Raw genomic sequence first — 11,392 nt, forward strand, 5'->3', positions numbered from 1 at the left:
AAATAAAAAAACATTTAAAATTACAAAAGAAAAAGTAAAAAAATAATTTTTTGCGGGAGGGGGGGAGGTTTAGCAGGGGGTGGTGACGGAAAAAAATGAAATTTGAAAAGAAAAAAAGGTTTTCGGAGAGAGGGGGTAGGGTGGGTAGGTGTGGGGTGGGGTGGGGTTGGGTGGGTGGGTGTGGGATGGGTTGGTGAGGGCGGGGAAGGTTGAGAAGGAGTTTTGAAAAATATTTTCCATTCTCCGAATAAGGAAAAAAAAAATCCAAAACACTTAAGCTAACCAAATATGGAAACCTCATACCAGACACACCCTAAAATTAAAACATGAATAAGGGTAAAATAGTCAAAATCTTATCCTAATTAATTTTTTTTATAGGGAGAATCACGACAGATAATATGAGACGGAAGTAGTAGTAAATAACGGGCATGTTTAGAAAAAGTATTACAATTAATCAAGAGCAATGCGAGTTAGTAAATGTGTTGGTGCGGATGAGTTGGATGTAGAAAAAGAAAATAGAGTCTTTTGGACAAGTAAACATAGTGCCTCACCAATTCGGTTCCCGTCTGTGGGTAACGATTGACAACGAAAAAATCATTCTATTATTCTCGATTGTTCCAACGACCAGGCCAGCCCATTTTCCCACTGATTCTTCGATCACCGGCCGGCGAATTTCTCTCCTTCTTCCGATCTAGTCAAGGTGCGTATTATCATATCTCTGAATTTATCCCTTTTTTAGTAACATAATCTACTTACATTTGCTAAATTATCATAGTTTTCGGCTTTAATTTTTTCGGTTCTCTAAGAATAATCATGATCTTATGGAATCGAAATATCACATTTTGGTGTTTTGTTATTGCAATGGAGAACCTAATTTAGAGAACAAGATAGTTAATTTGGTTGAAATTACGGTTATTTATGTGATCTGAAGGTATTTGTGAAGTTTGAGAAGGGGGCAAGGCATAATGAGTCAGGTGTTCGAAGGATATGAAAGGCAGTACTGTGAGCTTTCTGCTAATTTAACGAAGAAATGCAGCTCAGCTAGTATCCTTGATGGAGGTGAGAAAGATATAGCCATTTTCTCCTTTTTCTACGAAAAGATGCTCCTTTACTTACCCCAAAAAGGGAAAATGCATTCTTGTTTTCTTCTGAAGAGTTTTTATTTTTTATTTTTTTTATTTTGTATAATGTTGGCCTGAGAGGAATTTAAACGAGGAACATGGTCAATGATGATTCATATAGCCGACCCTGACTTGTTTGGGAATGAGACGTAGTCATTGTTGTATTGAAATCACAAAGAATATTGAAAAGAATAAGTATCACTGCTCCTAATGCTGGATTACACGATGGGTCTTGTAAAACCAAGTAGTTTTCATAAAATGTCAATTGGTTGGTAAGTTTTAACTAAAGTTGGTTAGGTTATTTTAGTTGTTGGGCTTAATTCATTGGGATGACATTCTCTTGACGTCGACTTTCAGAACTATACCCCAAAAAATGCTACTATTAAGTTCCATTTCAACCTGTTTCAAACCTCTGATACTGCTTGCTTTTGTGTTCTTGTGCATTTTTTACCACTAGGCCAGTTGTTGCCTTTTAGTTGCCTCTGTTACTTCTTAATCACAGGGCTCATTAATCTGCGATTACCCTCTCTCTGCCTGTTTCAGACCTCTGTTACAGCTTTTTTTTAATGCTTGTGGGCTTTGACGATAGTTCCTTGTTGCCTTTTTAACTGCTTCTACATGTTTTTTTTCACGCTTGCAGAGCAAAAGAAACAAAAAGTGTCTGAAATAAAAGCTGGCCTAGATGATGCTGAAGCATTGGTAATTCCGAATAACTTTGGCCGCAAATTGTTTTTTTGCTTGTTTCTGTATTTTGGTTAAGAATGCTCGTTTATCCTCATTTCCAGATTCGCAAGATGGACCTAGAAGCTAGGAGTTTACCTCCAAATGTTAAGGCCACGCTTCTTGCCAAGTTAAGAGAATATAAAAGTGATCTGAACAACTTAAAAACTGAAGTGAAAAGAATCACATCAGCAAACGTAAACCAAGCTGCAAGGGACGAGTTGTTGGAATCGGGGATGGCAGATGCTATGACGGTAATCCCCTCTTCCATATTGCACTTTCCAGCTAGTCAGTTTAATGAAGGAACATTATGCTGATCTTAATCCTTTAAAGCATTGATTAGTAAATTCTCATTACTCTCATTGACGTTGGCTAATAGTTTCCAATCGCTACTTCAATTTTGTTTTCTTGAGCCGAGGGTCTTCCGGAAACAGCCTCTCTACTCCTTCGGGTAGGGGTAAGGTCTGCGTACACACTACCCTCCCCAGACCCCACTAGTGGGATTTTACTGGGTTGTTTGTTGTTGCTAATAATTGCACTGTGCAGACCGAATATTGTAGTTTTCCCAGACATCTGAACCAATAGTGCATCTCTCACATTGTATTACTTTATTGGTCTACATTTCCAACTTTCTCTTTTGGGGTCTATCTCAATAATAGGTTCTTTTCTTTTTTTCTTTTTTATGAGTCATTGCAGTGGTTTTCCTTTGCAAGGGAAGTTTAATTTGTAAATAGTATAAGCTTTTAAGCATGTTGGAACCTGTAATACTCTGTCCATTCCATTTTATAGAGGTATTGGACTGGAGATGTTATTTTTACTTGTATTATGTTGATGATATTGAAAAAAACATTAAACTAATAATTGAAAAGCAAGTCTCATCGAGCAAATTTTACACTGAATTAAAGCTGAATAGTTAAATGAATTTGTAATCTAGAAAATTGTGAAAGCGGTATAGAATAAGATTACTAGTGGAATAGTGTCAACTACTTTGGGAATGTCACATGAAGGAAAGAATATTCATATAAATTGGGAGGGAGGAAATACTTTGTGTCGTTATCACATAAAGCATAAAGTTATGGAAGTTTCCTATGGCTAGCTTATTGCTTGGATGTGCTTTTCGAGCAATCATTTCCTTTATCAATGTGACTGTCAGGATGGACATCTTATGCTGTGGAAGTTTTTATGTGAGATTGAACGTTCTTTCACTTTTTGATCGACGCTTCATTGGTTATGCTTTTGCTTGGTCAAAATTTTAATTCAATGCCATATAGGTGTCTGCTGATCAAAGGCAAAGGTTGATGATGTCAACAGAGAGGTTGAATCATTCTAGTGATAGGATCAGGGAGAGCCGAAAAACAATGCTAGAAACCGAGGAGCTAGGGGTCTCAATTCTTCAAGATTTGCATCAACAACGTCAGTCTCTCCTGCATGCACATGACACAGTATGCCCTTTATCCCTTTTTTGTCTTGTGCATCCAATCGGTCTGGGCAATAAGAAACTAAGAGGAGAACAAGAAGAGGGAAAACCTCCAATTCTGATATGTCACTGTTGTGAAAATTTCAGATGATGTTTTGACAGATCTAATTCAAATTTGCTTTGCTAGAAAAGTCATCTGTGAAATAAGCTCAAGTTTAAAATGTCTAATAATGAAGATGTAATGATCAGTAAGTTTCTTCCTTCACAGCTTCATGGAGTGGATGATAATGTTAGCAGGAGCAAGAAGATACTGACTACAATGTCAAGAAGGATGAGCAGGAATAAATGGATCATCGGTTCTATCATTGCTGTCTTGGTCCTGGCTATCCTGTTAGTTCTTTACTTCAAGCTGGCCCATTAGCTCAATGGATGGTTTTCAGAGTTTACGTGCTTCTCATTTGTTACAAAAAGAAAGAAAAAAGACGAGCATGTATTGTTGGAGTACACTTTCTTGAATTCACATAATAATTGTGATGTCAATTTGCGGTCTTTTTGTGGTGTGGTTTTTCAAACCTTCATGTGCTTCTTGTCCTGGCAATTGTCTTAATATTAAATTGCCATGTTTGTCCATTAATATGTCTGAATTTGGTGATCTTTGTCTGGGATCTGTAAAATGTATTTAACAGTGTGCAGCGGTTGATTGTCATAATATTCTAGTTTTCCGTAGATGAACAACTTCTTTTGACCTACTGTTGGTTCTCTTTCCAAAGGAATGGATCAAATAACAGTAATCTAGAAGACTTTTCGTCTGTAGGAGTTCGTATAAGACGAATTGTTGTCAACTTGTAAAATCTCTTTGAAGACATGTCTTGAATATTGGATGAGCTTCTTAATTTTCTTTTTGTCAAGAATTTAATCCCTCTTTTGGTAATTGGTACTAATTGAAAAAACCTAGAGCATTTCAGATCCAAGTTTAAAAACCGATGCCCTTGTGTGTTCCTCTTATTTCTTTTCCCTTGACACTCTATGTTATTAAATGAGATTTAGCGTCTCTGACAATGATCGGTTTGACATTGCTAAGAAAGAATGGACTAAATTAAATGAGGTACGAATGTCCAGAAAACATTTAAGGCTGTGTAGTGCATAAAAGTATTAATTTTTGTAAAATAACATAGAAGTATTGGTAAAAATTTCAATTTTTGTACTTGAAGCAAGAATGTTCCAAAATGTGTTTTCGAGTTGATGCGACTTTCTGTTACCTAGGCAACCTTCAGCGTACGAGATCCATTTTTTGCCCGAAATTCATCTCTACATTAATGCTTACTGACATGCACCATTATGGGATAGAAGCAGCAAACGATGATTACGCTAAGCTTTGGCAGAATCTCATAGTCGACCAAGCAATATTATCTGTTACATACAGCCTCCAACCTTTTTTATATTATAGAATTCAAAAAGTTACCAGAAAGAATGTCACTGGAATCTCATTACCTTGCTTGACTGTGAAATCACAGGCTCCGGCTTCCTCACTCCGAGATAGTTCAAGAATTCTAAATTCCGGTGATATTAGATGGGGAAAGCAAGAGCCACTATAGCACAATTAACTCCCTGTCCAGATTGCTTCTCTGAATCTTGACTTAAGCTTTATATATTTTTACCTTGTTAACACACAGTTACATGACACTGAAAACAGTGGGAGCAGAGGATTTCTTAATTTCTCATTGCACAACTGATCATGCATGTCGACCAAGTTGTTGATGGCAAGCCGAAAAGCAGGCCTGTTCCATTTGTGGGCATGTTGACCAAAACTGAAGCATCTTTTCATCCTCGAGGTATAACAGCTCTCCGGCACAAGAAATTCTGAGAACATAAGCCATTCATTGACAGGGATTCCACAAGATTGCAATCATCATAGACGCATCGATGGATCATCCTCAGGTGAATCAAAATTTCCTGTTTGTTCCTCCTCATCCTCTTCCTCCTCCTCCTCATCATCATAATCTGCTGAAGCAGGATGCCCATTAAGATCCACATTCACACCATTGACCTTCCTCACAAACTGTCCCCTCACACGAGGTCTCCGTTCTGCCAGCTTTTTTCTGTTAACATACCTGATCTTCTTGTCAAAACATCTTTCCTTTCTCTTCTGTCTGAACTTCATAAGTGCTGCCGTTCTACGATCAACTATGCTCCCCTTACCTTCAGCCGAGGGCGAATTTCCAATTGTAGGCCATTGATGCGGTGTTGGCATTTGGCCAGGTTGTAAGCATAGGCCCATAGGGTAGTAAGGAAATGATGCCATCCCATGCATATGAGGGGGACAAGGTGGCATATGGTTGTATTGAGGAAGAACAGCTGAATTAGCATGGTTGTGGAGATCTTGCAGGTTCTTCTGATAAATATGTGGTGATGGCATCATGACTTGATTCATTGCTCCAGAAACAAAATAGGAATAAGCAGTTTGTGCATGAAAACTCACAGCATCACGCTGTGCTTCATTGCGTGGATGCATGTACACCTGCGAGAACTCCTCCATCTTTGAGTTCCTCTGTCGCGTTAACTCTAATGACAAAGGGGGAGTACAGGACCTTTTCATGGAATACGACTCTGGAAAACTGTTACTACTTCGATAGTCATCACCTTGTGAATGATTTTCAACTGCATCTTCATTTACTTGCATTTGAGTTTCGATCTCTAAATTCCCATCGACTGCATTACTCTTCTCTTCAATCCTCAACTGAGGCACATTTTCATGGGTGCAGGTTGTTCCTTGCTCATTGGTTTTAAGCACGCCTGATTTGACATAGGTAAAGAAGGCCGAGGACCCACCTATCTTCAGTTCACTCTTCTTAGGAAATAAGGAAATATGTCCTGTTCAATAAACGTTACGTTAAATTTAAATCCATTTGAAGAAATAGGGGAAGTTCATCTCAGATAGTTATAATTCTCAAGAGCATAAACAGCAAAGCGTAGTCCTCTAGCAATCAATCTCAGGATCTGTTACATAAAACTATACAAGCTCTAGAACAGAGATTACAATTGAAGTTGTTCATTAAGTAACTCATCTATAAAGCTATTTGAACACCTTCAATATGTAAAGACAACTGTAGTTTCAGTTAACATGAATTCAATGACTGCCCTAAATCATTCCGACAATAAAGAATACCATTCTTTTTTTTGGATGATTAATGAAAACACCATTCTCTTAATATCTTTCTCAGACTTTAGACAAAGGAATACAAGATGAACTCAAATGTTTCCTCTACATATGCCTAATCTACTCCCAGATTTGCCTGCTTCTGTTGCTCGTTTCCACTGACACTAGCTTAGGCATGCCATGTATCTCCAATAAATCGTTTATACTTCAACAATTGAGTTCTAAAACACTACAATTTCACACGAAAGCAACAGAAATGTACTCAAATGTCTTGGGTTTAGATAACTTCAAGCTTGGAAGAATGAGAAAATGCAGAACAAGTTCAGGCTAAAGCAACACTGGATATGGGTTTGCAATATGTAATAGGCCGCCATCAAGCCACTGTTGTTTCTCTATCAAATAGGATTCAATAAACTTGATCGTGGGAAAAAAATTAGATTATTGAAAGGTAGTAGTATTCACTTTCTATAGTGATCATTTACTCGCCATTTTCCTCAGGTTGCAAATATGGGAACTAGATCTCATTTATACCAACAATCAAGAAGAATGAGTAACTTAAATCCATGTGAACCACTGACCTGTCTGCCGTTCATTAGTTCCTGGCACATCAGACTGACACTCAGATGGAAACACATGGGTAGTCTCTATATGAGCAGCAGTGGTGGAAGCACTAACCTGAAAATATAGTGGCCGACAGACAGGAAATGCAGACCCATCATATGTTAGTTTACTATCTGATCAGGGAGGAAATTACTTAAAACTTGCCATTTAAAAAAAAACATTCAGGAAGCAAAAAAATTGTTGTAATTTTTGAAAGAGTAATCAGTAACTGGTTCACAGAACTGGCATGAACAACAACAACAACAACAACAACCCAGTAAAATCCCATAAGTGGGGTCTGGGGAGGGTAGTTGTACGCAGACCTTACCCCTACCCGAGGGGGGAACTGGCACGAACACAGGTAATATAATATGAATGGAACAATCATGAAGCAGCACCAGTGCATCCCACAATATTTGAAATATGAATATCTTTTCTTTTTGTCAGAATATTGTTTTTGATAAATAATTGTCTGATTAGGATGCAACCCCGTGTTAAGTCTACAATTTTTTTTCCAAAGGTTGGGTGTAAGGATGCAATAAGCCCTTTATTCACTCTAAATTACTAAATGCATTCTTTCAGGTTGTTGCATGTCACATTGAATTGATGCAAAACAATATGTGCGTAATGGTTATTTTATAAATAGATGTTTGATATTTATTTCCTTTCGCTTCTTAATACATATAAAGTTAAGTTGCTTTAGCAATAACACTACCCTTTTACGATGGTCTAAAATTCTTCTTTAGATAAGCGCAATTTTCCTGCGCTTACGGCCCGGAGAACGGGATCTAGCCTACATCTGCTGATGGCAACAAAGAAAAGATAGTTTAATCAGCTCGTTTAATCATCAAGAAGAGAAGAGAAAAGGTAGAAAATGGGTTTTAATTCTAGCTAAAAGTATCAGAGACACGACATACAGATGAATGTAGACTCCAGAAATGGCTAAATGGATGCTAAATGAAATCGTTAGCTGCAGGTGGAAAACATAATTTGCTCGTAATTTCGAACAAAGGAGCTATTGTTTCTTCCTCACAGAAATAAGAATTATCATACAGGTATTGGGATATTCGAATTGAAAGCTACCATAAATTATGCCAAAAGTTTGAGTTTGTCCATGATACCACACTAGAACTTTCAAAGGTCTTATGACAAATTTATCTTCCAGTTTCCATGAAGGAGGAAACAGAGTTTTCAGCACAAGCAGAGTGAAGGTATTAACTTTTGTAAATTTAACCCCTCTCCCCGGAAACAAGAAGTCACAATAAGTTTTGGCTACCGCTTAGTTAGGACAACTTTCAATCCTGAAGCTATCGTCCAAATAACAGACTTCAAAAGAACAAGTCACAGGATAGCATACATAGCAGCCACCTTGAATGTGGTGATAAAATATAAGCGCAAGGATGGATCTTATAAGTAATGTAATGAGAAATGGTCTTCCAGACAATAATACCTCGTCTTCTTGCTGAATAGAGGGACATGCTTCCAGATTGACACTCTTCCGGGACCTATCATCGGTATCATCAGAGAAAAGAGTAGTGCTATTTGTATTAGGATCGCTGGGGTCTGATACAACCAAATCAAAGTCATAACTTAAGATGTTCTTCTCTGCTAGTCCAAGCTGTACATGAAACAAAGAGAAACATTTGGAATATTACATGGATGTTGACATTGAGCACATAAGATTCTAAAAAGTTAAAGCAGTAGAAAAATTCCTTGCATGCATCCTAAGAAAAAAGAAAAAAGAATTAGGGCTCAGACATCGTTTGCTTCTTCATTAGGATCATGCCACAATAATAGATCCTTTAAATGAAAAGACACTGAAACATATTATCTGTAGTTAAGAAAAAGAAAAAAGAACATAATATTCCAAGAGCGGTTTACTAGCTGCCCTTGCCTAGAGCCCTTCTATTACCTTTAGCCTAAATCTCCCAAAATCTTGCTAAAAGATAAATCTTTCAAGCAAAAAAATGCAATTGCAAGGAAAGAAAATTGTTAGGCGATGAAATAAAGAACGTGCCATTTGCCTTCTTCTCCACATGTGAGTCCACAAGTTCAACAGCTCATTAGTGCGGAGAGGCTTTACAAGGTAGTCAGCTGCTCCAAATTTGAGGCACTTGACAACAATAGAGACTTCATCTTGCGCTGACATCACTAGGAAAGGAAATAACAAATAAATTTTTTACCATTCTTTATAAGTACATCTGAAATCATGATACAACTTATACAAGTTATGCTTACTGATCACTGGAATGCGCCTCAGCTCTTTATCCCTCATGATGTATTTCAACATCTTATATCCTTTAGACATAGGAAGGTCAACTTCAGAAAGGATGATATCTATTTCAGGTCCTTCAGCATTCAGTGCATCAATCACCTGCCTAGGTGACCTCGCCGAAGTCACTGCAAGGCGAAAATTACCACAATCAACACAAGAACATCCAATGCTGCCTTCTAAAATACCATGTGTATTATAAGCCAAGTAGCCAACTATAGATTGACCTAGGATAAAAAAAACAAGGGTAACTTATTAAGACAAGCTTCTTTCCCCAGCCACCGCTGGCGCCCAATTCTACTCTCCTTTTCCTTATTCTTCTTATTTTGTTTTGTTTCCTCAGTTGGAGGAGGGGGAAGAACTGCAGATGATTGAACCTTTTGGCAGGGTTGCAAAACTGAATCCTGCCTACCCCCCCCCCCCCCCCCACCCCCACACACACATACAATCCAGGCCTTCAATTATTAGTTGCAGGGAAGTAAGCCTCTATCATTATCAGCAATTAATTAGAAGTGTGAGCTGAGACAATGAACGCGAATCTTCAAAAAGATCAACACGAAGCAACATGCTTAAGTTAGGAATATCAGAGCTCATGTTAGATAAAGCAAGCGATCGATCATCTATATAAACAGGAGTTAAACTAACATTAATAAAACTATTCCACTCAACAAGAGTACTTAAAAGGCCTTATTTTACATTAATTCTATAACCAGATTCAGAGATAAAACATAAATCATCTGGACTTAGTTCACATTAATTCTAACACCTGCTTCAGGAAAAACATAAATCATCTCGAATCAAATTCCACACACAAAGACACACAAAAAAATCATTTATAAGAATGTCAGTAATAAAATATAACAAAAATCATAAACTAGGAGCTCCAATAACTGGATATTACCTTGATAAGAGCATTTGCACAAGAGCGTAAAAACCTCCTGCGAGCTCTTGGCATCCTTATCACACAGTAAAATCCGCACTTTACTCCTATCAATAAACCCTTCCCCACTCTTAACAATCTCACTCTTCTCCATAATCTCCCAGAAATTACTTAAAAATCAGCAGTCTTCAGAATTCCAGCCCAAACCCCCCCACTCCCCCCTAAATTAATTCTACAAAACCTCCATTAAAAAGCACTTTCCATACTCTTCACTACAAGTAAAAATTAGAAATTAGAAAAATTAAACTTAGGGTTTCTAATTCAGCTGGTTTCATTTAGCGGATCACGTAGTCAACTTATCCAATCCAAGGATATACATCTCTTTTCACCTAATACTGCAAAATCAAAAAACAAAAAGTGCTTCTGCTATTGCGCTGTGCTAAATAAACAAGAAGCAACATCTCCGGGCACATAGGACGGAATCAACGACCGGAAAAATACATAAATTCTCAAACAGCATCATCGTCGGACCGATCCGGCGCACGTTAGCAAGAACTAATTTCGACAAATCTGTACACAAACTTCTTATCTGTTCTACCTACCTAGAGTAAGATTCGAGTTAGAAAAATAAAAATGAAGTAAAAAAGAAGTCTCCTCTGGCTGGTAAGCTACTGAGTGGTTGTCCAAAAGTCCCAGCTTTTTCAGGCCAACGAAAACTAAATATTTTAATACTAACACTTTTTAGGTATATGGTGAAAGCTAAAGTACGCCGCTCAGGGGTTGAAAATATCTGAACCGCAGAATGAGGGAAATCAACGGTAAAGATTAGATGAGGTGGGCGTAGCTGGCACGCGGCGTAAGATAGTGAAATGTAATACGTGGAATGTGGAAGAAAAAGAGAAAGAAAAAGTGAAAAGAGAAAAGATCAAAAAGGGCACTGTGAGAGGAAGATATTTGGGATATTTTTTGAGGGGGTGGGGGTGTGGGGTCAAAAAGGACACTGCGAGAGGAAGATATTTGGGATATTTTTTGAGGGGGGTGGGGGGTGGGGGTGGGGGTGAGAAGATAGTTGGTTAGAGATAGAGGAGAAGCCACGTCATCTAGAGATCTGTAAAATGTGAATTTGTGATAGTGTGGGACTATCTACTTTAAGGCCCGCGATATGTATAAGGTTTCTTATTGGGTATTTGATTTGGGCGAAAAATGTTAGCCCATTTTTTCTCCA

The 11,392-nt window shown here is 37.8% G+C and overlaps 2 protein-coding genes across 3 annotated transcripts; one reads left to right on the plus strand and one right to left on the minus strand.

The window, feature by feature from the left end:
• Positions 1–477: 477 nt before the first annotated feature.
• LOC109210942 (vesicle transport v-SNARE 13-like) lies at positions 478–3,984 on the plus strand. Of its 2 annotated transcripts, none has more exons than XM_019374425.1 (6): positions 478–700; positions 944–1,059; positions 1,762–1,820; positions 1,907–2,095; positions 3,113–3,283; positions 3,527–3,984. In XM_019374425.1, exons 2-6 carry the CDS (start codon positions 966–968, stop codon positions 3,677–3,679), a joined length of 666 nt encoding a protein of 221 aa, XP_019229970.1. In that variant the 5' UTR covers positions 478–700; positions 944–965; the 3' UTR covers positions 3,680–3,984. The 2 variants fall into 2 exon arrangements, with proteins under 2 accessions (XP_019229970.1, XP_019229968.1); XM_019374423.1 differs by having other exon boundaries at positions 479–700; positions 932–1,059.
• Positions 3,985–4,618: 634 nt separating this feature from the next.
• Positions 4,619–11,129, minus strand: LOC109210941 (two-component response regulator-like APRR1). The gene is made up of 6 exons (XM_019374422.1): positions 10,189–11,129; positions 9,254–9,415; positions 9,033–9,166; positions 8,466–8,633; positions 6,994–7,090; positions 4,619–6,129 (listed from the first exon to the last, which is right to left on the minus strand). The coding sequence occupies exons 1-6, from the start codon at positions 10,319–10,321 to the stop codon at positions 5,168–5,170; spliced, it is 1,656 nt and encodes a 551-aa protein (XP_019229967.1). The 5' UTR covers positions 10,322–11,129; the 3' UTR covers positions 4,619–5,167.
• Between the last annotated feature and the right edge of the window lie 263 nt (positions 11,130–11,392).

The sequence above is a fragment of the Nicotiana attenuata genome, unplaced genomic scaffold (genome assembly GCF_001879085.1).
Source record: "Nicotiana attenuata strain UT unplaced genomic scaffold, NIATTr2, whole genome shotgun sequence".
Classification (NCBI taxonomy): domain Eukaryota; kingdom Viridiplantae; phylum Streptophyta; class Magnoliopsida; order Solanales; family Solanaceae; genus Nicotiana; species Nicotiana attenuata.

What these genes read in the sequence shown, in the direction of transcription:
- LOC109210942 (XM_019374425.1), top strand. Translation starts at nt 966, where the DNA reads ATGAGTCAGGTGTTCGAAGGATATGAAAGGCAGTACTGTGAGCTTTCT. An exon ending in TAGATGATGCTGAAGCATTG is followed by an intron (nt 1,821 to 1,906) that starts GTAATTCCGAAT and finishes CCTCATTTCCAG; the next exon opens with ATTCGCAAGATGGACCTAGA. An exon ending in TCCTGCATGCACATGACACA is followed by an intron (nt 3,284 to 3,526) that starts GTATGCCCTTTA and finishes CTTCCTTCACAG; the next exon opens with CTTCATGGAGTGGATGATAA.
- LOC109210941 (XM_019374422.1), bottom strand. Translation starts at nt 10,321, where the DNA reads ATGGAGAAGAGTGAGATTGTTAAGAGTGGGGAAGGGTTTATTGATAGG. An exon ending in CTATTCAGCAAGAAGACGAG is followed by an intron (nt 7,091 to 8,465) that starts GTATTATTGTCT and finishes CTATATTTTCAG; the next exon opens with GTTAGTGCTTCCACCACTGC. An exon ending in AACTAATGAACGGCAGACAG is followed by an intron (nt 6,130 to 6,993) that starts GTCAGTGGTTCA and finishes TTTATTGAACAG; the next exon opens with GACATATTTCCTTATTTCCT.